This window comes from Macrotis lagotis, chromosome X (assembly GCF_037893015.1).
Source record: "Macrotis lagotis isolate mMagLag1 chromosome X, bilby.v1.9.chrom.fasta, whole genome shotgun sequence".
Classification (NCBI taxonomy): domain Eukaryota; kingdom Metazoa; phylum Chordata; class Mammalia; order Peramelemorphia; family Peramelidae; genus Macrotis; species Macrotis lagotis.
Genome location: NC_133666.1, coordinates 311,287,845 through 311,312,723, shown reverse-complemented (window position 1 = coordinate 311,312,723; position 24,879 = coordinate 311,287,845). Strand labels below are relative to the sequence as shown.

The following is a 24,879-nucleotide window of genomic DNA, read 5'->3' as shown; positions in this document are numbered from 1 at the left end:
CCCTCTCTGAGACTTGAAGTCATCCTCACCTGGGAGGCAGTTCATTCCTTAGAAGTGGATGGAAAGTTTTACCTTACACTTTCTGGTCATCAATCTGCAAGTCTTGTCAGAGCACCCACTCTGTCAATCCCTGTTATTTATAGAGGGAGTTTTTGCCTCAGTAAATGAAATGAACTCTCAATAGCCAGAGCTGCCAAATATGAGAAGGATCTGATTCCTGAGATAATGAAATCTCTGTCCCAGGAGAGAGAGAGACAGAGAGACAGACAGAGAGACAGGCAGAGAGACAGACAGAGAGAGATGGAAATCAGAGAAATCTTCCTGGAGGAGTTAGTACTGGGGAGGATAGGTAGGATTCGAACTGGTGAAAAAGAAACAAACTTGGAGGTGGAAATATATATGGTATGCTAGTGAGTCAGTGAGAGGGAAATGGACCTGATTAGATTGGAGGGTTGGTTTTGGGGGAGGAATGGGAGATAAAGTAACCAGAAGCTGTGGGATGCTGTGAAAAGAATGCTGCATTTGAAGTCAAGGAATTTGTGTTTAGTTCTCAGCCCTGCAACTTGTGTGACCTTGAAGCCATGTGGGCTTCAGTTCCTCATCTGTTATCATCCAACAAGCATTTATTAGACACCTACTGTGTTCCAGGCCTCTGAAAAAGGAAGGGATTCGATGAGATGCTCTCTAAGTCCCTTCTCACTCTAAATATTTTTATTTTTTAAAATGGGTGTCCTTGGTTTTCATATCATATTCATTTCTGAATGTAAATATCTCTCCCTACTCCCCTACCCAAAGAACCTTCACTTTGTAACAAAGATTTAAAAAAGAAATCAGAAAAAATAGCAATTTAGCACAACCAAATAACACACTTAGGATGTCTGGTCAGTTCTAAATCTTTGATCCTAAATTGGAGAGGTAGAAGGGGCACTTAGATTACATCTAGTAGGGATATCTAAATAGTGGGCTGGGATCATCTGGGGATCCTTGAGTTTCCTGGAACAAGACCTGGGTGGGATTCCTCTGGGAAGAATTTCTGGAAGAGTAGAGATCTGGAAAGGGATGGGCAAGGCCCTGACTCTGCACCAGGAGCCCTGATATTGACTCCAGGAGAGAATAGTAGGGGTGGGTGCCAGCATGTGCAGCTTTGCCCTAAATGAAGTGCGTCTGTGCCACAGGCGGACTCAGGAACGTGTGTCCGTTCACCCTCACCGGCTGCATCCAGGCTTTGACTTCAGCCATCAACTACAGACGCCTCAGCCTAGGTATTTGGCTGAGGGCACCGACTGGTGAGTCTCCTGGGTATCCTGTGTCTACTGCCCCTCACTGTCTGGGGAGCACAGATTGGGTATGGGCAGCTGGGAATATGCAAGTAAGTGGGGGAGGTGGGAGACATTTCTTGTCTGTACTGATTCCATCCTTTCCCCTTTAATTTGAACAAGAAATAAGGTCTACTACTTCTTCTATATACTCATCTAAAATTCCCCTTCTGCCCCTAATTCCCCAAAGACTAGATAGCAAGATAATAACTGCTTATTGATTTGATTGTTTACTAACCATTCTACATCTAGTTCCATACTAGGGACTGTGGAAGACACTAGCAGTGAGGGCTGGGACCTGGCTTGCTCCTATAGAGCTTATAGATAGTGGAGGCAGGAAATGCACAAATATCAAAAAATTTCCACAGTATAAATGATATCATAAGATGCTTTGTGGTTACTACCAAAAGAGTAGAATTGACAGCAGGAACTTTAGCTTGAATTTTAGCTCTAATAAATATTACTATGTGACCCTGGGCAAGTCATTTAATGTCTGTGATCCTCAGTTTCTTCTTCTGTCAAATTGGGATGGTGATACAAATCCATATGAACTATCATTTTTTGTAAAATGCTGACAATAATTCTTATAGAATGCTAAAAGGGTCCTGGACTTGGAGTCTTCCTTTGAGTCTTATTCTAGCAGGTATATGACAGCTTATCTAGGTCTTGGTAACAATTATGACTGGCCACCAAGTTTGTTTTCCTTCCTTTCTCATGGTCTTCCTCTCCACCCCAATTTTGTCCTTATACAAAAGGATCCATAAACATCCACAATGATCCCTCAAACATCTTGATTTCTCATTTAACTAACCCTCTCAACTCTCCTGACATTTATCTGTAATCTTCTCCATACCATGTACAAGAATAGTTAACCCTTGATGTATACATTACCCATGAGTGTTCTTCCAGGATCAAGCATTCTGAAATTCCTTTGTCCTACCATAATCTCTTGTTATTATCTTTTTCTAGGCTTTACTTCTCCCAAACCTGTCCTTCATCCATATTGTGACCTCAAGCTCCATCCCTCAAATCTCTCAGCCCACCATATCTGGCTTTGCTTTCTTCCCTTCCCATTAATAAGCCCATCAGCCCATTTAGGTACACATGCTATTTTCTAATTTCTTGCTTCTTCTCCCTATCACAGCTTATATTTTGCCAAACCCTAACCCAAGATTGCCTTCACCATTCATCTCCATCAAGCCAAGTTCTTGTAGTTTTGATCCATCCATCCTTCCTCCATATTCCATTCTCTTCCAGCATATTACTTTCAGTTACCCTCTCTCACTCTCTGTTCTTTAATCTCTGCTCATCTATTACCTTCCTCTTTGCTGTGTGCAAATAAGACTGTCTCACCCATTTAAAAAAAAAACCCTTTAATTTGATCCTACATCTTTTTTCTCACAAACAAATCCCAAAATAAAAAAATGCTTACCCTCCTAACCTCCACTTTCTCTCCTCTTCTTTATGTCTCACTCTTGCAATCTGGTCTCTAGTTTTGCAACAATAATCAAATAAGCCCTACCACTCCTAGAATAAACATACCTCCCTGGTCAGCACCCCCTTACATGTTTTGTTTTTCTTTATTAGAATGTAAACTCTGAGTTCAGAGACTATTTCTTTTCTACATTTGTATTCCCATTACTTAGCACTGAAGGGCTTAATGAACATTTTTTTCCTTCATTCAAATTCTCTCACAAATGAAACTAAAACTACTCACTAATATTACCGATGTTCTTTCTTTTAAAAATATTTAATAAAAATAATAAAAAATTATTGTCTTTTGTTTTTATATACCCTTGATTTCCTAATATATTCTTCTCCCCTCCCCTACCCAATGAGCCATACTTTATAAAAAATAGAATAAACAGAAAGGAAAAACTTTAGCAAAACTGAAACAATAGAATCTGACAGTATATTTTGTTTTCCATTATCAAAGTATTGAAAGGTGGGAAAACATTTTCTCATTTCTTATGGTCTTTATAATTACATGGTGTTCATCTCCATTTTTAAAAATTCTTTTCTTTTCATTTTGGAGTTTCAGTGATCTCTTAATTGTTGAGTCATATGCTCTTGTTCAAGTTTATCCTTCTTGACTTCTCTGTAACATTTGGTGCTGTTAATGACCTATTCTCAAAGTTCTTTCCTCTCCTCTCATGGTTGTCCAATTTCTTCTTAGTATCTACCATTTGTTTCTCATCCTCTAGTTGTGGGTGGACTTCAAGAATCTTTTTTTCCCCTCCATACAATTATGTCTCTGTGACCCCATGAGCTTCCAAGGGTTCAATTATCATCTTTAGGCAAGTAACTCCCAGGTCTATAGATTGAGTCCCTACCATCTTGCATCACCAACAACCTTTTGGACATTTCCAAATACATGTTTCACAGATCTCAAATTCAACATGTCTAAAAACAGTACTTATCTTCCCCTCTGAATCTACCCTTCTTTCTAATTTTTCTCATTCTGTAAAGAGCAACATCATCCTTCTGGTTGCCCAGATTTGAAATCTAATATTCCTCAATTGTTTCCGTTTCCTCACCTCCCATATTCAAATCAATTGCTTAGTCTTGTCCTTTCTACTGTCACAGGATTTCTTGTATCCATCCCTTTCTCTCAATTTGCAGGGCCACCTTATCAGCTGCTAAGGACTTTACCATCTGGTCCACAGACTATGGCAATCACTTCCTAATTGGTCTTCTAACCAGGATTCTCTCCTTACTACAGTCTATCCTCCACAAACTATCAAAGCAAGTCCCTAAGCTTAAATCTGAGCAGGGTAATCTCTCATCCTAAAACTCCAGTGGCTTCCTATTGTCTCTAGGTAAAATATAGATTTCTCTGTCATTCAAAGCCTTTCACATTCTGACTCCAACCCTCCTTAACAGCATATTCCACTTTACTTTGTCTCATGTATCCTGTAGAGTAGCTGGGTGTTGTCATAATGTATAGCATGCTGGGCCTGGAGTCAGGAAGTCATCTTCTTGAATTCAAACTCAGAAACTTCCTAGCTGTGTGACCCTGTCCAAGTCACTTAAGCCATTTGGCCTCAGTTTTCTCATCTGTAAAATGTACAGGAAAAGGACATGCCAAGAAAACACCAAATGGGGGCTAGGTGTTGCAGTGGATAGAGCAATGGAGTCAGGAGGACCTGGGTTCAAATCTAGCCCCAGACACTACTTAGCTTTGTGACCTTGGGCAAGTCTATTAATTCCATTGCCTTGCCAAAACAAAACAAATAAAAAAGAAAGAAAACATCAAATGGGATCATGGAGTGTCAGGCATGACTGAAGAACCATTAAACAATAACAGCAATGCATTCTATTTAAATTATCCTAATTGTCTTTCCTTTTATAAGACAATCAATTGTCTAACCCTATGCTTTTTCATCAGTTGAACCTCATGCCTGGAAAGCTTTAACTCCTCCATAATTGCCTCTTTGAATCCCTAAGTTTCTTTAACATTGTTTGGTGCCACTTCCAACATGAATCCTTCCCTGATTTCTTCCTGCTGCTTGCCTCCCTCTCTCTTCCTTATCCTTTACTTTGAATGTAGTCTATCTACTTATGCAGGGATCTGATGGAGCCAGGCTTGAGAAGGAACCTATTGTTAAATTTTCAGTAGGAACACTTATGCCCTAGAATTGGCAAATTCTACAAAACAGCACTTTGGTATTATTTCCTCTTGATTGTCTAGATTTGAATGATGTAAAAAATTCATCATACAGTTTAAAAATAATAGTGTATGAATAGAGGATTTTTTTGAGAGCTCCATTCATTGCTCAGCACATATTTATATGTATTCCTATTTTTTCTCCAAAAGAATGTAAGTTCCTTGAGGGCAGGGAGTATGTCACTTTTGTCTTTTTGCTCTGGTGTCTAACAAAATTCCTGGCAAGAAAACACTTGATAAATACTTGATGATTCATGGATTTATTAAATCAAGAAGGTCTGAATTCTAATCTTTTTTCTGAAGTTGAATAAAGTGTCTGGCACACAGTGGGTATTCTATTAGTATTTGTTGATTTGAATTTGTACCTGTGGGACCTTGGACAAGTTATTCATCCTTTCTTAACCTCAGCTTCCTCATCTGTGAAATGGAGTAATACTATCTGCAGGACTTGCAGTGGGATATGGTGAGGCTCAACTGGTATAATGTATATAAAGCACTATGCAAATCTTCAAGGGCACTGTAAATGCTAGCTACCTGCTCAAGGGGTTGTTATGAGGCAGATATGAAGTTTTCAAATGTTCTGTAAATATGACAACTATTATTATAGTTGTTATTGTTGTTTTTAGTTATTCTCCAAGAAAGGAAAAATCTCTGTGGACTGAGGTAGTCAGGGAGTATTCAATAGAAGAATTTATACTTTAAGTTGGCTTCACTGGATAGATGGAATTCAAATAAACTCATATTTCAGGTGAGGACAAAGACCTGAAGACAAGGATGAACGAGGCATTTTACAGAGATAGGGAGACTCTTCTGGATGGAGTATAGAGTTTATCTAATGAGGCTGGAAAGAGAGATTGAGGTTGGACCTCAAAGGTCTCCAAAGTCAGATTTTGTTCAATTTTGTTCTGTGTGATATGAGTAGTTGCTGAAGTTTCCAGTAGCTTAGTTGATACAGAAGCCCTATCGTTTCATGCCTTTGAAAATAGAATAACATCTCATAAATTTGGTTGTCTTTGTAAGGGAGGTCAGTCTAACTTGGAGACAAATCTGAAACAATACATATTTAACCAAGACCACAGCTGGGTTAATATGAAATTATGAGAATAGACCTAACCAGGAAGAGTTCTTTGGGAATATCATTTAATGATAGATGAGACCAACTAACATAAAATTCTAATTATTGGCATCCAAGTGGAATATGTATGTTTATGGAGAACATTGGCATAGCAGGAAAAAAAAAACTTACTTTGGACTCTGAAGATCTGCTCTGAAGTCTTACTTCTAATACCTTGGTTGGTAGCCTGAGCCTTAGTTGCCCAGGCAACTCAAAGAGCATCTAAATTGCCCCAAACTGTGGAGCTGCATTAGAAGGGAAGATTACTCATTAGTAGCTCCCCATTCAGTTGAAATCACACTTCTGGACCAAAAGGAAAATGGAATGTAGAAAACAGTTGATTCTCTTAAAGTAGGTTAGACATGACTCTTTCTATCTTATTTCCATTATTTATTAACCAAGCTAGTCCTTTTTAAAAATATATTGCAGATAAAGAAAAGGTCAACTTCAGCCCAGCATTTTCCAGTTAGTAATTGTCTAAATTAATGAGTTTTTAATACAAATCAAATCCTTTCCCTCTGAAACATAACTATGGGATAATGTTGTTAAACTATAGCTCATCGTTTTCCCTTTCCCCAGTGTATTTTCACTAAAGGCGTGGAAGATCTGGATTCAAATCCATATTCTTTTTTTTTTAAAGGCAATGAGGTTAAATGACTTGCCCAAGGTCACACAGCTAAGTAATTATTAAGTATCTGAGGCCAGATTTGAAATCAGGTCCTACTGACTCCAGGGCTGGTGCTTCATCCACTATGTCATCTATCTGCCTTTCAAATTCATATTCTAACACTTAGTACCTACATCATCTGTGTGACCCTGGAAAAAATACTTAACCTCTCTGGATTTCAGTTTCTTCTTCTGTAAAATGAGGATCTTATTCTAGTGATTTCTATGGTTCTTCTAACTCTTAAGTCCTATAACCTAAATATAAAGATCTATTGACCTAAATTTTGGGACAGCTAGGTGGCCTAGAGGATTGAGCACTGAATCTGACATTAAGAAGATTCATCTTCAAAATAGGTGGCCCTGCACTGGCTTTGGAGTCAGGAGAACAGGAGTTTGAATCTGACTTCATACCCTTGACACTGACTAGCTATGTGACCTTGGGCAAGTTACAACCCTGAATTGCCTTGCATCTCAGGCCATCTCAGTCATCCCAATCTATATTTGGCCACTGGACCCAGATGGATCTGGAGGAGAAAGTGAGATACCTCCCTCCCTAAAATCCAATTCATGTGTTTGTCATGGCATCACCTCCCCTGTTGTCAATGGTCTTCTTTGAGAATGAAGGACAAACACCAACATCTTCAAAAGTTGAACCTGGGCAAGTCACTTTACCCTGCTTGCCTCAGTTTTCTCATTTATAAAATGAACTAGAGAAGGAAATGGAAAAGCACTATAGCATCTCTTCCATGAAAACCTTAAGAGTTAAGATACTACTGAACAAGACCTAAATGTAAAGATAGTAACTCAGATGAGCATCTCTCAGAACAGATCTTGAAGGGAGACCTCCTTATTCAATATTTTTTCCTATATTTGCTCCCTACTGTTTTTCTCCTTTTGCTAAGTCTGGTCCCAATTTTCAGTCAGCTTTAGAAGTTTCCAGAAGAAGAGAACAGCTATCCCTCCTCCTGAGTAATCATCTCTGCTCCAGCAAGACCTGGTACAGTGGTGATGAAGGGGTTTTGTAATTATGATGAAGCTAAAGATGTGGCACAGCCTTTTTCTTCCTTCTGAGAGAGATTGCTTCTGCTGGGAGACCTTGAATCTACTAATTGGATTAGAGAGGGAGATACCACTGAAGGGGACATTCCACAAGGAGCCTTTAGGACAGAAGGAGGCAGGAGGAAGGGGAGGGATGTGTCAAGAGGTTTGGATTATTTCTCAGTAGGCATCTGAAGTGTGTGACCTTCAGAGATCAAATGGAAGGTTTGAACTCTTGCCTGTTGCCAGCCCTTGGTAGCTGGAGCCATAGACACTGAATTAGGGTCTGAGGATGGCTAGTTTTTCTTCCTTATCTGGGGAAAGCTTACATTAGCCCTAGAGCTTTTCAGGGATCCCTGGAGTGAATATGGGAGCCTCAGGATTTACAGATGAGTGTTGACAACAAAAAGAATGGAAGAGTTTCCAGATGGGTTTCACTTCCTCTCCCAAACAAATCCATAGCACATTGGTTAATATCTAGGTCCAGTCAGATTGAAAGGCTAACTGATTTAGGGAACAGTGAACTGATTTTGCAATCAGAGGATCTGGATCAAATCCTACTTCTGATATACTTTACTTCCTTGTGTCCCATGTGTTCATCCAAGAAGGGGGTGGGGGTGGGGTGGGGTGGAACTAGGTAGCTTCTGAGGTTCCTTCCTCTTCCATTAATGATCATAAAAACTTAACACTATTCAACCTTATCTTCAAAGTAATCATCAAGGAATAGTAGAAAGATTTAAGAGTCCTTATAGGGAGTCCCAACTCTGCTTTTTTTTTTTTTAACAACCTTTTGGCAAGTCACTTTACCTCTAAGATTCAGTTTCTTTCTATGTCAGTGGAAGGAGTTATCTGAAATGGTCTTTAAGGTCCTTTATACCTGTATATTAAAGGAGTCTAAGGATTGAGCTGAATTCTGGAATGATTGGTTCATAGTAAGTAATTAGAAGCTCAGCACAAATACTCTCTGAAAGTGGTCCTGGGGAGGATGGTTACTCTCCCACAGACAATCTCTTAGAGACCGAATCATGACCAGGACCATGGGACTGACCCAAGGGAGCCATTCCAAGGTCATTATAGCTGTTAACAAGCACACGGCGCCTGTTCTGAGTATCATGGACATGCCCTAGCACCTAATTATAGGCTAACTGATTTGTGATATTTAAATGACAAGATCTGATGGAGTGTAGTTGAATTCTCCCAGTAATGAGTTGCTTTATAACCATGCTCTTCTGTGGTGATAAGAAAAATGACAAAGTAAGTTCTAATATATGGGGCTGGTTCTGGAGAAAAAATTGTGAAGCATAGGAAGTTTCAGGCATTCAGGGGATCTTGTCTTGAGGAAAGGCTCTTTTAGGCAGTGATTTCTGTTTGATTCTGTCACTCTGGTTGGGACAGTGGCTAGAACACAGGGCTCCTTGTCAGGAAAACCTGGATTTGAATTCCCCCTGTGATACTTACTCTGTGATTCTGTGTAACTCATTGAATTTCTCTGGGACTCAGTTTTCCCATTAAAATGAGGAGATAAGGGGCAGCTAGGTGGCATAGTGGATAAAGCACCAGCCTTGGAGTCAGGAGTACCTGGGTTCAAATCCGGTCTCAGACACTTAATAATTACCTAGCTGTGTGGCCTTGGGCAAGCCACTTAACCCCGTTTGCCTTGCAAAAACCTAAAAAAAAAAATGAGGAGATAGAAGTAGAGGACCTTTACTGTCCCTTCTGTCTCTAAATTTATAATTCCATGATCCTGTGTTCCCTGGTGAGAAGAGTGTAGGCATATGCTTGTATGTGATGTGAGTGTGAGAGTGTGTAGGTGGGTATGTGGATGTGAGTATAAGCGTGGTCAGGGAAAGTAAGCTTATAACAAGGTTAAGGCAATCAGGGATTTGACCCAGCATTATATAGGGGAAAGAGCATCTAGGAACTGAATTCAAGTCCTAATTCTGCTGTTTGTTATCTGGGTGAACTTTGAGTGAGCTAATTCTGTGTAGGCCTCAGTTTCCTCAGGAAGATGAAGGTGAATCTTCTTGATTCCAAACCCAGTGTTTTATTCACTCTATCACCTAGCTGCCTATATAGGAGGTGGGGAATGCTGAATTTAGAGGGTTGGAGAGGCTCTTAGAAGGTTGTATAAAAATGTCAAATATGGAAATGTTTTATATGATTGTACATATATAATTTATATCAGATTGCTTACTGCATTAGGGAGAGGACAAGAGAGGAAGGAATTTGGAACTGAAGATTTTAAAAAATCCAGATATTAAAATTATTTTAATATATAATTAAGTAAAGAATAAAATATTATTTAAACCCTCCTCCCCCAAAAGAATAGAAGGTCCTTATGAACAGGGCCTATTTTACTTTTGTTTTGGTACCTTCTGTATCTAACCCAATGACTGGGGCAGAGTAGATCCTTCACACACACACACACACACACACACACACACACACACACACAGACACTTATAGTGTCAGATTGATTAGTTTGTAGTACTCACCTCAGACATTACAATCCCCAATCTGGTATTTTGTTTTTCCAAGTTTAGGGTGCTGAGGATATGGGACCTGGGGTGGATTTGTCGGAAGCAGATGCTTTGGATCTTCTTTGTTAGGTCTCATAAGGAATCGGGTTCTTTTGTATGATTTGAGGGGCATGAGAAAACCTGTCACCACCCCACCAATATTCCCCCACCCATATTTTCTGATGGATGCCTGAAATTCCATTGGTAGAGTATATTATTTTTCATTAGACTTAAAAAATAAACCTGCTTTGTTCCCTAAGGAATTGTTGTGTTACCATGTGTCTTGGGGGAGGAGAGGTGTGCATAGAACTAAGGCTGGAACTTGGTGGAGGGTAGGAAGGAGACTGCAATATTTATCCACACTAAGGGGAAAACACTGTGGTATTCTAGAAAAAAAAAATGGATTTGGAGTCAGAAGTGTTGAGTTCAAATCCCAGTCCTGCCATTTATTCCCTAGGTGACAATGGGCAAGTCACTTTCGCTGTTTGGCCTCAATTTCCTCAATTTACCAATGAGCAGATTAGATATTTCTAAGGTTTCTTCCATCCTCATATTCTATATTAACAATGAAATGAAAGTAGCATTTGAAAGGACAGAGAGAGAGAGGTTGGAGATACTGTGTGGGTATGGCATGTAAAGGATCTGAGTTCAAATTCTGAATCAACTATTTACTAGCTATGTGTACTCAAAGTAAGTCAATTAACCTTTATAAACCTCTTTTTATGGTGATGCTTCTGTATCAGACAGGAAAAAGAGATTTTTTTTTTCTAAATCATTCCATGGACACAGGAAAATAGAACCATCAGGTTCTGTTCTTCATTTTACCAATGAGGAAACTGAAACCCAGAAAGTTTCAATGAGTTGTCTGAAATTACATAGATAGCAGAGTTGGGGTTTGATCCCAGGATTCTTGACTTCAAATACAAGTGTGCTCTCCACTTTATTGGGCTGGTTAAATGTCCTTGAACCTTGGACAGACATATCGTCTAGGATTGGGGTCTGAGAATGGTCCAAGGAGGGCATGATGATGGAAGGCAAGGCTTCCCTCAGTGTCTCTGTATAAGATCTTCTCTTTATTTCTTTTCAAAATAATCCTTGGTGGTGAGGTGGGATTGGGAGGATGCTTCAATCATTGATTAATAGGATGATATCATGATTGATATGATTATAAAACTTGAAATGTGATGACTAGAAATCAATGAAGAGAAAAATGTCTGTGGAGACTGAGTGACAACTCAGATCCTGAGTCAACCATTGGACTTCCTTGTCCTCTATGGTTCAGTTACTTTTGTAACTTCTATAGCAAGAGGTCCCAAAGACACCTTGTTAAATTGATCTGGTCACAGTGTAGCTTAGGTGACTTTTCTCTACTGTCATAGCAACAGATGTACCCTGAACTCCAGCTGATCCTTTCTGGAAGGAATAATTTTACTTAACAAAGCAGACCAAGCAGGAATAGGTTGTTGGTATGCAAGTACAAATGCATCACTCAGCTGCAGGCACATCTTTTTCATTGCTTACAATGTACCTGTGTTTGAGCTATAACTTGGTGCAACCTGGTTGCATCACTCAGAAGTATGACCTTGAATTAGTCACTTCCCAACCCTGAAGTTCTGTTTTTGCCTCTGAAGAATGAAGAGATTGGACTAGATGATCTCTAAGGATGTTTCTGTGATTAAGTGAAATAAATATTAGTTATAAAGGTGGAAGAGGGGTCCAGGCACATATGTATGCAATAGGGGTAATCAATATATCCCTGATTTGCTGGACTAGGGAGCCTCCAATGAAGCTGGCATGTACGCTGGCCCAATATTGATACTGAATGACATGGTGAGCCCATCTGACTAACCCCCAGGAACTGGCTTTGTCTTCCAATGATTGGTTGATTGAGGTCCATGGAGATAATTTTCTGCAAGGGCTTCCCCCCCCCCCCCGAAATTTATAAGAACAAATTCCATTGATCAGCTTTAGATCAACTTTTTTCTAGTGTTCCCTCTCTTTTAGATACTCAGAAAAGCATATAACCATCAGCAAGAAACCAGAGTTTTTATCCAATTTAGGAGTCCCAGTTGAATATATAAAGGAGAGAAGATGGTGTGTCATTATGGTCTATTGGAAAGGGCTCTAGTTTGAGACAAAGCTATGCAAGTGGAGGTCTAGTCCTGATTCCTTAGACTAACTCACTACATGATTTTTCAGCAAGGTCACAACTCTAAGCTCTTAATGTTTTTCATCTTTGAAATGAGAATATTGTGTCTGCCCTCTTACCCATGGAAGATTAAAGTTAAGTTGTAAGTGTTTGGGAAGTATTTGAAAGCACGCTTTATGGAAGGAATTCATTTGTTCATATGTCTGGGTCTGGGCTAAAAACTAGACTGGCCTTTGGTGGGTGGGAAAGGGAAATGTGTTGTAGTGGAAAGAGTGTTCTTCTTAGAGTCTAAAAAACTGAATTCAGGGTCTAGCTCTGATAGTATCTGTACAAACCCAGGCAGGTGACTTCATCTCTCCGGGACTCCATTCCTTCATTTTTAAAATGAGGGTAATCATATTTGCTTTGTAAGCCTAAAAGAGCTAAACAAATATGAGTTATTAATATATGACTATTGTACAAGAAAAAGAGAAGAGAGGTCCTATATCTAATCCCATAGAAGACAGAATTTACCTTTCTTTTATTGCTTTTATTGCTCCTTCCCCATTTAACCCCCTGTCTAATAACAAAAAATAAACCAAACCTTGGTGAAAGAATATTTTTCTCCATTTAGCTTTTAAAGCCTTTTACCACCTTGCCCCAACCTATCTTTCAGGTCTTATTGGACTTTAAGACTCCCTCCACACTCTATGGTCTCACTGAACTGACCTTCTCTCTGTTCTTCACACACAACACCCCATCTCTGAAATTTTTTCAATGGTGGTTTCCCTGTGGAATGCCTTCTCCTCTTATCTCTACCTCACAGAGGCCCTTTCTTCCTATGTAATACAACCCAAGCACCATTGTCTTCTTGAAATTGTTCTTGATTCTCCCCCCCCCCTTTACAAGCAAGCCTCTTCTCTCCCCAACTATTCTGTGTTTGATCACTTTGTATATATTTGTATTTACTAACTTTATGCTTATGCTATATATATAAATAATGTATATATATATGTATGTATATATATATATATATATCTGTGTGTATACTTGTTGCCTCACTCATTACAGTGTACACTCATTCCAAGTAGATTATTTCATTCTTTGTACTCCTATCCTCAGCACCTAGCAAAGTCCCAGACACACAGTAGGTGCATAATGAATGCTTGTTGATTGATTGTCCCCTTGAGTTAGAGCATAACTCAGTAAATGGAGTAAACCAAACCAGCCCTGGGGATTGCAGGGAGTGTGAGAATAGGGTGTTTGTCTGCTTCCACAGCGCCTGTGTCTCAGAGTCCCAGAAAGGGAAGTTGTTCATTTGGGTGTGTCACTATTCCTCATTGCTTCCCTACAGGGACCTCAGTGTGGATGCTGGCTTGAGCCACGCTCAGTTCCAAGTTCGGCCCATCCCTCAGCACTATCAGCATTACCTAGCGACGCCTCGAATGCACCACTTTCCCAGAAATTCTTCCTCCACGCAGATGGTAAGTGAAAGGGCTCTGCTGGGAAAATGCTTTCCTGTGGTGCCTGCCAGTAGCTCATCAAAATTTCAAGTTGATCACTTGTCCCCCTAGAAGCACCTCCCTCCCAGGAAGCAGAAGGAACTAACCTAACAATGAGGGACATTGGACAAAACAAGACAGTTTGGAAGGGGAAGCAGCAGGAGGGAGAGAAGATACTGTTTTATGGTCTGTTTGGACAGCATTCTAGTTAAAGAGACAAACAGGGAAGTCGAGTCCTAGTCTTGATTCCCCAAGGCTAATCCAGTGGATGATTTTCACAAGTCCTCTCTGGGTCTCAGTTTTTTCCATCTCTAAAAAGGGAATAATAGTATTTGCCCTGCTTACCCAGAGACGATGGGGTGAAGAGGTGAGTCCTTTGGAAGTATTTGAAATCACTCTTTAAGACATTTAGTCATGTCTCTGGGACTGGCCCTTGGTGAATGGGGAAAAGGAGACCTGGTCTTAGTCTGATGACTTGGATTTAGGGTCTGGCTATGAGTTTGTCTATATGAACCCAAGTTAGTGATTACATCTTTCTGAGATTCTAGAACAGACATATCAATATAACTTTGGAAGCCTTAAAGAGTTATGTAAATGTGAGTTATGGTTGCAATTCTATAGGAAAAAGAGAAGAGAGGTCTTTAGCAATTTCAAGAAGTTTGTAGCCTTATTGAAGGGACAAAATATGCACCCATAAAACATGGAGAATTAGAGAGTAGAGAATATAAAACTGGATTGTTTGGTAAAGATGCTAAGGCTCCTTGTAGTTTAGAGCTGGGGAACAGTATGTGTTAGGGTATCCAGGGAAAAGACCATGGATTAGGGAAAGCTCAAGTTAGCCCTCAAAAGAAGGAGAAATAGGATTTGAATAAACTAAAAGGAGACAGGAGGACCCTGTTGGTTGGAGAGCAGTATGTTCTAGGGAGAATAAGAGAATCCAACTGCATTAGTTGTATTATTGGGGGGGGGGAAATAAGGCTGGATAAGTAGATTGAGACGAGGTTTTAGAGGATTTTTAAGGCCTGGCAGAGGAGTTTGGATTTGACCTAATAAATTACTATAGCTTCTTGAAAGAGGAGTGACCCAGTGCTTGTAATGGATCAGACTGATGAACCAGGGGCTGTAAGGAGGAGGATCCTGCAGAACTTAGGTCCTTTGTAAAGATGTGAGCTCCTTTTTCATATTCATGGCATTTTCTCTGCCTATCACAGGTCGTCCATGAAATCAGAAATTACCCTTATCCCCAGCTTCACTTCCTTGCTCTTCAGGGACTGAATCCAAACAGACATACATCGGCAGTGAGGGAAAGCTATGAGGTATGTTCTCTCCAGCTTGATGACCCACCTAGGAACTCTGAGATCATGTTTGATTCCAGCAGGTCACCTTATAAACACTGAGGTTAGATGATACTAAAACTTACAGCAGTTTCCTATCACCTTGATGATAAAATTGTTTTCCTCTATTTTGTCTTAAAATATATATTTTATCATAATATTATATATAATATATACTTTATAATATTTTATATAGTTTGCTATTTTGCCTTTAAATATATTTTTATTTTGATATGTTATATAATTTATACTTTACAAAACATGTATTTTATAATAAATATATAAAACCTATATATTATAAAATCTATATTTTACAAATATATAAAATTATGTATTTATTGTAAAACATATTTAATATACATTTCATATATAAAATCTCTTATTTATTTATAAAATTTACATTTTATAAATTCATAGGTTTTATAATAAAAGATGTTTCTATATAAGAAATATTTTGTTACAAATATATATTTTGAACATACTTCCAACTTAGCCCTAATCTTTCTTTCCAGCCTTATTGAATACTGTTTCCCATCTTTACTTGGCAGGCAACCTGGTTAAATTGACTCTCTCTCTCTGTCCCTCACACATGATGTTCCATCTCTTGTCTCCATGCCTCATGTACTGGCTGTTCTCCATGGCTAGAATCCCCTTTCTCTTTATTTCTGCCTCACAGAGTGCCTCTCTTCCTTTAAGATGCAGCTGAGGCAACAGATGCTACCTTTTACAACAAATCTTTCTGGATCCTTCTAATGAGGAGTTTCTTCTCTCCCTAAACTGCCTTGTTTTTATTCTCTTTATATTGGTGCTGAATATACTTATGTATCTAACTTGTTGCCACCTCTATTAGAATATGTTTCTTCTGAGGAGTTTTGTTTTCTTTTTTTTTTGCATCTGTAAATCTATCATCTACCACAGAGCCTGGCATAGAGCAGATTCTTAATAAATTATTTTTGATTGATGGATAGAGTAAAAAAGGAGAGGGGGGAAATATATTCGAAAGAGAATCTTTTTTTTAATTGTATTTTATCCAAAATTGGTAGAGTTCCTTCTGTTATCACTTCTGCATGTTTATTGTCCCACCAAGCAGCTCAGCAGCTCACTCTCTCTCTCTCTCTCTCTCTCTCTCTCTCTCTCTCTCTCTCTCTCTCTCTCTGTTTGTGTGTGTGTGTGTGTGTGTGTGTGTGTGTGTGTGTGTGTGTGTGTGTATGTGTGTTCCTGTTGCAGGAGCTACTTCAGCTGGAGGACAGACTGGGCAGTGTGAGCCGAGGAGCTGTACAGAACACCATTGAGAGGTTCACCTTCCCCCACAAGTACAAGAAAGTGAGTGACTTCTTCCATGTATCAACTGGGCAGGATGGTTTTTTAAGACTGTTTACTATGGCAGCAAATGTTGGGCTAGCTCTAGCTCGTGCTCAAAGAGACATAGCAGAGACAATCAGTCTGAGACCCCACTCATCAACCAGAAGGACAGGGTAGCTTTAATCACCCTTATTCAGTGTCTGGAGGAGATGATAGAGAAGGTGGAGACTCTTGTAAAAAAAAACATGAGGGCAAGAGTGTACTTGCCTGCATATTTCTGGATTCTTGATGGTTATGACAGAAAAGTTCAAGAATTGGCAGATTTACTAAACTGGAAAGGCTTCAGGTATAGGTCTGGTGACAGACTGTGTCTATTGTCTGAGGATCAGGAGAAGAGAAGTTCTTTACCAGGAGGTTGGTTGCTTGGTGACAAAATTTTTGAACTTGGTACTATATCAAGTAGTGATGATGATAATAAGCAATAAATCAGTCAACAAGTATTTATTGAGTGCTTATTTACAAGACCATTTTCTAAATGCTGGGAAACAAAGAAAAAACAAACAGTTCCTGCCCTCAAAAAGCTTACATTCTACTTAACACCATGAAAATAAATGTTTATATAAGACACATTCAGACTTCATTGATTAGAACCTTAGAGAAAAAGACACAAACAGATAAGGGCACCAGGAGAGCCCTCCTGGCAGAAGATGGAGTTGGCATTGGGAACTAAGAATATACAAGTAGAAGTCCTTTGAAGAAGGGCTTGTGTAAGGGTAGAAATGTGTATAATAATATTTCACATTTGTCATCCTTGGCTAAATTTGGAGAAATTGAAGGGCAGAGAAGTTAACTAACCTGCTAATAGAGTTGTATGGCTGTTTGAATTGTGGATAAGCCAGCACTTGTTGTCTATAGGAGGACACATGACTTGCCTGGAGAAGGGGAGGCAAGACAGTTGTTCCAGGCTGAATGACATTAGATTAGCTAAACCTTACTTGGGAAAGGTAGCAATCTGATCCTGGCTCCAAGGTTCATTCTTTGGCTCATTTCTACCTTTTTAGATTTACTTTGGAACACTGGATTTGGAATCAGGAGGCCTTATCTTCAAGAGTTCAAATTCAGTCTCAGATATTTACTGTCTGGGTGACCCAGGAAAGTCACTTAACCCTATTTGCCTCAGCTTCTTCATCTGTAAAATGAACTGGAGAAGGAAATAGAAAACCATTTTTTTGTCTATTATACTCCAAAAGGGGTCATGAGGAGTTAGATACTACTGAAACAACTCGATGACAAAAAACCCCAACAAAATTATACCTCTAATTTCTTCAACTAGTTCTTTTTATAGGATGGTCTCAGATTATTAAAATCCTCCCCAAAATATAGTGCCAACAAATGAGTACTCTAGATGACTGGGGCAGCGTATGGAAATGTTATCAATTCCATGCTTTGAATACTATGCCTCTTTGCATTAGGAAGTCTAGTTCTTATTGACTAATGCCCATGCTTTGTGCATTTGTATATAGATAATCTGAGAACGAATTTTTGTCTCTGGATCCCTTCACATATTTTGGCCCCTTTGAAGAAATCAGTATCTCTGTGGCTAATTTCTTCTTACATTATAGCTTGCTACTCTCTTCAACTATTTTCTTTACCTTTTTTATTGTGCTCCAGAGTCCTTTGGCAGTCTGGGGAAGACAATGGACCCTTTCTTAGAATAGAATTTTTTTAACAGTATAAAATAAAAGGCATATGATTATAAAAGATACCACTTATATAGAAATAAAGATACATTTTCCCCATCCAAATTCATAGAGCCCCCAAAATGTATTCTTTACAAGCCCTTAGGAATTTGTAGACCCTAAGTTAAAATGCCCTGCTTAAAGTATCTATGCAGAGATACACATAGATATTTTTCTTACTCCTTTCTTTTCAGTTTAAAGATTTTTTGGTTGATGTTTAAGGCTACAGAAAAATATATTCTTGCAAGCCCTTGTTAGGTATACTCCATCCCTGTTCAGCATCCTAACCTGTCTGTATTATAAACTATAACTCCTTCTATAATTAGAAACAGTGTTAAAAACAGTGCTTACATCTCTAAACTCTTCATAATCTGTAGATTCTGTCTTGGCAATATCATTTGATATTTTTTAATCAATGACCATTTGAATAATTAGAAATGGGGTAGTGGTCACCAGGTTTTGGGAGGCTCCTTCTCAGATCCTACATCCATCCCCTAAGAAATCAGAAGACTTTTCTATTATGAAAGTAATCTAATCAAATGCTTTTCTGCAGGGAGTCACCAACTATCATTACTTCTAGTCTTTACTGAACTCTCTCTCCCTCCCTCCTTCCTATCCTTCCCTCCTCTCTCTCCTTCTCTATTTCTGTATCTCCTTTCTTCTCTCTTCTCATCTTCTTTCTTCTCTTCTCTCTCTCTCTTACACACACACTTTCTTCTTTCTCTCCTTTTGCTTTCTCCTCCTCCTCCTCCTTTTTCCTCCTCCTCCTCCTTTTCTCCTTTTTCTCCTCCTCCTTCTTCTTTTTCTCCTCCTCCTCCTTCTTCTTTTTCTCCTCTTCTTCCTCCCTTTTCTCCTCCTCCTCCTCCTTTTCTCCTCCTCCTTTTTTCTTCTCCTCCTTCTTCCTCCTCCCTCATCCTCCTCCTTCCCTCCTCCTCCTTCCTCCTCTTCCCTCCTCCTTCCTCCTCCTTCTTTTCCTTCTTTCTCCTCCTTCTTTTCCCCCTCCTTCTTCCCTTTCTCCTTCTCTCTCTCTCTCTCTCTCTCTCTCTCTCTCTCTCTCTCTCTCTCTCTCTCTCTGTCACACACACACACACACTCTTACCTATTTCTTCTTTAGATGATACAGCTCCTATCTCCCATTTTCAGAAAGTACCTACTATTAAGGTGCAAGGATCCTTCTTCCCTTCTTTTATGTCACATTATTCTGTTCTCCAGTCTCCTGACACAGGCCAGCATTTTCTTTTGCCTCCAAGTTCCCTTTGTTTTTATTGGTAACTCTTGTAGCTACAACTCCTGAAAAAATACTGTGGTGAATTGTCTATTGACCACTCCTATTCACCTTGCTGGGTATTCAATTGCTGTGGGGGCTTCTGAGGGAGACTTTATTTATTATGGCCATCTTCCCAGAGATGAGTCTAGCTTGCTTAATTGCCCTTGATTGGCAATTAGCAGCTTCTTGTCAAAGTCTCAGTGTTTTTAAATAAGGTAGAAAATTGGAATATTTCTACCCTGAACAGCATTCATGTGGAGGTGGGGAAAGGACAACTGAGTTATAGAATCTTAGAGTTGGAGGAGACTTCAGAGATGATTAAGACCAGCCTGGGTCTGAAGAATCTTCTCTGTAGAATTCCCAGGGAATGATTCATCAGCCTTCACTTGATGCCTTCCAGTGAAGGGAAGCTCACTACACTTTGAGGCAAACAGTTCTGCTTTTGGAAAGTATCAGGAGGTTTTTCCTTTTTATGGACCTGAAATATGCATTTCTGAAACTTGGTTTTCCCCTCTTGGGTCAAGTAAAATAAGTCTAAACCCTCTTCTACCTGATGGACCTTTATGCACTTGAAGGCAGCTATCATACTTCTTCCACTTTTTCTCTTCTCTTGGCTAAATGGTCCTAATTCCTTTAACCGATTCTCATGTGGTAGGATCTTTAATCACGATCCAAACCAATCTCCCCTGGAAATGTGTCAATATCCTTCCTAAAATGTTTGACCATTGTATGACCAATGCCAAGTACAGTTGGAATAGACCCTCCCTTGTTTTGTAATACATACTTCTAGAGTAAGTACTTAAGGTCAGTCAGTCAGTCAGTCTGTCTGTCTGTCTGTCTCTCTCTCTCTCTCCATCTACCTATGTATTTATCTATCACCTATCAATCACTCTATCTTCTACCTACCTATTTAGCTACCTGTCACCTATATATCTATACCATCTATCATTCATATGTCTATCTCTCATTTCTCATCAATTTATCTATTTATGTAACTATCTTCTTTCTTTTTGAAACTGGGTCCCCCCCATCCTGCCAGTCTGAAAGTACAGGTGCAACTTAAGGATCAATTTCTGTATTTATTGGCATGGGAACTTTGTCCTCTATTTCCATCCAAATCTATTTGCCCTCCTTGTAACCTCTGCTTTGGGGGATTCAATATATTAATGCTTAACTTAGTATGGATACACAATAGGCTTAGTCCACTGTAACTCAGAAGTCCCAAACTCAAGAAATCTGTCATCTTCAGTCTTCCTAGTATCTGGGATTATAGGGATGAGCCGCCATGTTTGTCAATTATAATCTCTCTCTCTCTCTCTCTCTCTGTCTCTCTCTCTCTCTGTCTCTCTCTCTCTCTCTCCCCCCCCTCTCTCTGTCTCTCTCTCTTTCTGTGTCTCTCTCTCTCTCTCTCTGTCCCCCCCCTCTCTCTCTGTCTCTCTCTCTCTCTCTGTCTCTCTCTCTCACACACACATACACACACAATAACAGTCTAATGTCACTTTAGTTTGTTAAATTAATATTTAATCATGTTACACTGTTCTCCCATTGGACTAATCATCACATGCACCATTTTTAGCCACATCTCCCCGATCCTGTACTTGTGTAGCTGGTTTTTTTAATACACACAATTCTCTAAATGTCAGATTCCTCATTTGTAAAATAGAAAGAATAATACTTGTACCTATTTCATAGAGTAGTTGTAGTAAAAGCAGAGATTGTGATCCTAAAAGTTTTATTATTATTTATCCTTGTTAAAAATTTATCTTATTAGGTTTGACACATTTTTCTAAGATGATGGGACTTTTGTGGATGCCAATCATCCTTAACTATCTTTCTGAGTTTTGTTGTCTTCTACCTATATACCAAGCACACCAACTGAACAGAATAGAATCAAGGATAAATACTGAGTCACTTCATTGGAGATCTTTCTCCAGGCTGATATCGGTCCATTATTTTGGAATTATTGACTCCTTTTGGATTCTGGTGGTTCAATCAGTATAACTCACTTGACAAATGGGCTGATTAAACCACATCAAAATTGTGTAATTTAACAGTTAAATGTAATGAAAAGAGCACTGAATCTTGAATATAAAAGAACTCTTGCATTCCTTGAGTTCATAGGTCGGGAATAACTTCTAGATCGTAAAGTATCACAGAAACATATTATCATTCATTTATTAAATATTTATTAAAGGTCAATGATGTGTCCCAATTTTGTACTAGATACAATGGGGGAATAATAAATTGAGTTCTTGTTCTCTAGGATCTCAGATTCAATCCCTTCAGGAGTTGCTAATTTGCAAATAATTAATATCCCATAAAATATATTGAGTATTCATTTCTGTGCTTAAGTTTGCTGGAGGAAGAAAAGAAATATAATAGTGAAAATGGAATGGAAAAGCATTCAATAAGTCCTTATTACAAGTCAAGGACTATGTGCTGTGCACTAGGAATGCAAATGTAAAAATTTCACTGGTCCTGCTCTCAAAATGCTTGCATTCAAAATGGAGATCATGACCCAAAGCAAAGAGAAAAGAATATCTATATTGGAGTCAAAGGTCTTAGGGACAAACTCTACTCTGCTCCTTGCTACCTGTGTAGCATTGGCCCAAGTTACTTTATGTATCTTGGCCTCAATTTTCTCATCTATGAAGTAAAGAATTGGACTAGAAGGTCCCTTTCAGTTTTAGAGCCTACACAGCAGGGAGGCAAGACTAGTGAAAAAATGAGAGAATAATATAGAGCAACATATAATCAGGAGCCAGACAATGTGCTTTGGACTCTATGTCCATAGGAATTCAGAGGAAGGAATATCAATCAAGTGTGGAGTGTTCATGAAAGGTTTCAGGAGGAGGCAGTTGCCTTAAAGTGGGCTTTGAAGGATGGACATAATTTAGAAATCATAATGAAGGGTAGGGATGGAGAAAGAGAAGTTTATAAATTTGGAGAGCAGTTTAAGGTCAAAAATAGGGAATGGTTATATTACATTTTGGAAATGGTGCTGAGACCAGCCTAGCTGGAGCAAAAATATATGATGGGTAGAAAAATTCATTCATCCATTCATTCACTAAACATTTACTGTACTGCATTAAGCACTGGGGGTTTAAAAAAGATGCAAAAGGCAGTCCTTGCCTTCAAAGAGTTTACAACCTAAAGGAGGAGAATGGGTGGGTTGAGGCAAATTATTGAGGGTAAGGGTGATGAATAAATGTGGAATAAATGAATGAAGAGTTTCTGAGGTCTTGTCCACATCTGAGATTCTTATGATTTCCCTTATTAGGGAATCAGAAAATTAGAAAACTCTTGAGCAGGAGATAGAAATGGTGAAAGTTGAGGAAAGAAGGTTGTAATGAGGCAATGATAGAGTGAGAGAGAGCCCTGGCTCTGGTGCTTATTTTCACCCATGGGTTGTTTTTGTTATGGTTCACCCTTTGTTCTGGAATAAGACAATGCCATCATGGGTGATCTTTTGACTTGCAGGTGAATTGGATTTAAGTAAGGCAGAAGTACACACAGTTATCAATCTAACTCTCTCCTTTGGAGTCATTGGAGTCCAGGGGCAAGGCAAAAATCAAGGCAATTGGTGATGGCCCCAGATGCAGTGCGGGGAGATCTTGGCCTTTCTAAATTAAAGTGTTTCCCAGGTCTCAGTTTATCTGAGTCCACTCTCATGATTAAATGATTAACAAGTTTAGAGACTATTAAGAGATGAGGGTCTGTATTAAGGTGTTGCAAGTGGAAATGGAAAAAAAGTGAACTTAAAAGAGCTTTATAATAAGGTATAAGCCACTATATGGATGTATATATTCCAGAAATGATTCATCATCACTCCTATTTCCTAACTTCTGTTCCCCGCCCCGCCCCCCATGCTGCCTAGGAACCATAATAAATGAAGTTATACTTTTCTCTCACCCTGGTCTGCACTATCAGTCTTTTCTGGGGAAGTGGTGAAGGCTTCCTGCAAATGACTTTCTGCTCAATCAAGCATCTATTATGTGGCACATACTCTGCTAAATGCTACTAATTTGAATCAAGAAATTTGGCTGAAACTGAGGAAGGAACTGGGGTGCTAAGAAGAGAATGGGTCACAGAGGGAAGTCATTGGGCTTCAATCCCTTCCAGGCCAGTTGATGTGCCTGGTAAAGACTTTGGAGGAAGAAACCCATTTTGAGGAAGGGTTTTAAAAGGAACTGCTGGTTTATGGGAGGAGACTTCCAACTCTGGCTCATAGCATTGATGGAGGAAAGGAAGAAGAGATGAACCCAGGGGAATGGCAGGGGAGGCTCCTGGGAACACCACACCTGATCTAAGTAATGTGAGTGGGAGGAAGGGATTTACTTAAAAAACACAAGAGCCACTGGTAATTAAGTCTTGTCTTTCTTCTTCTAACAGCGAAGACCCCAAGAAGGCAAAGGCAAGAAGGAAGATGGGGAAGAATCAGACACGGATGAAAAATGCACGATTTGTCTGTCTATGCTTGAAGATGGAGAAGATGTGAGGTATGATGGGGAACACTTTGATCCCAGTTCTCCACTCTTAGTCATCAATAGGAGTCTCTTACTCACCGTCTGTGTGTGTGTGTGTGTATGTGTGTGTGTGTGTGTGTGTGTGTGTGTGTGTTTTGGATGAACTTCCATTAGTCCCCCATGAGGATTTCCTTTGGTTCTTAGCTCCAGGCTAGCCCGATGTGTCCCTTCCTCTGGTTAGTCCCAGAGCTAACTCGGCCCCATTTCTTGCAGGCGTTTACCCTGTATGCATCTCTTCCACCAACTGTGTGTCGACCAGTGGCTCGCCATGAGCAAGAAATGCCCCATCTGCCGAGTGGACATTGAAACACAACTGGGTGCCGACAGCTGAGGTGACAGTCCGCCTGGCAGATGCCCCACTTTCCTTCACCAGGTCCCCCGACGGCCATAGCCCTTGCAGCCAAACTTTGCCTTCTGAGCCATTTGATTTAAAGGAAAAGCCTGCAAGCACATTTTGCGGAAAGAGGAATCGGTGGTATCAGCGTCCAAGGGATAGGAAGGAGGTCCCACCCGCCCGAGTGGTCACCGCCCCACGTGCCGCGCGTGGGGAGGGGCCATCGCCCAGGCAGGGGGGCGGGAAGGGGGGGCCCACGCTGCTGAGGATTTCGATGTGATCTCGAAGGTACTAGTTGGATAGTCTGGCCCCTCAATCCTGTCCTTCGAAGGATTGTATATATACCTCTCGACTACGTAGAAACCATGTAGGGGTCTCTAGCTATTTCTGTGGATGGCAACCGGAGCATGTTAGCTTAAGAAAAAAA

At 39.7% G+C, this 24,879-nt stretch overlaps 1 protein-coding gene across 1 annotated transcript; it reads left to right on the top strand.

The window, feature by feature from the left end:
* Positions 1–1,038: 1,038 nt before the first annotated feature.
* Positions 1,039–24,654, top strand: ARK2C (arkadia (RNF111) C-terminal like ring finger ubiquitin ligase 2C). The gene is made up of 6 exons (XM_074205335.1): positions 1,039–1,286; positions 13,803–13,932; positions 15,162–15,266; positions 16,512–16,607; positions 23,985–24,091; positions 24,332–24,654. The coding sequence occupies exons 1-6, from the start codon at positions 1,135–1,137 to the stop codon at positions 24,447–24,449; spliced, it is 708 nt and encodes a 235-aa protein (XP_074061436.1). The 5' UTR covers positions 1,039–1,134; the 3' UTR covers positions 24,450–24,654.
* Positions 24,655–24,879: the final 225 nt, after the last annotated feature.

Coding starts and splice junctions, on each gene's coding strand:
- ARK2C (XM_074205335.1), top strand. CDS start 1,135: ATGTGCAGCTTTGCCCTAAATGAAGTGCGTCTGTGCCACAGGCGGACT. Junction 1,287..13,802: donor TTGGCTGAGGGCACCGACTG/GTGAGTCTCCTG, acceptor GCTTCCCTACAG/GGACCTCAGTGTGGATGCTG. Junction 24,092..24,331: donor GAAGATGGAGAAGATGTGAG/GTATGATGGGGA, acceptor CATTTCTTGCAG/GCGTTTACCCTGTATGCATC.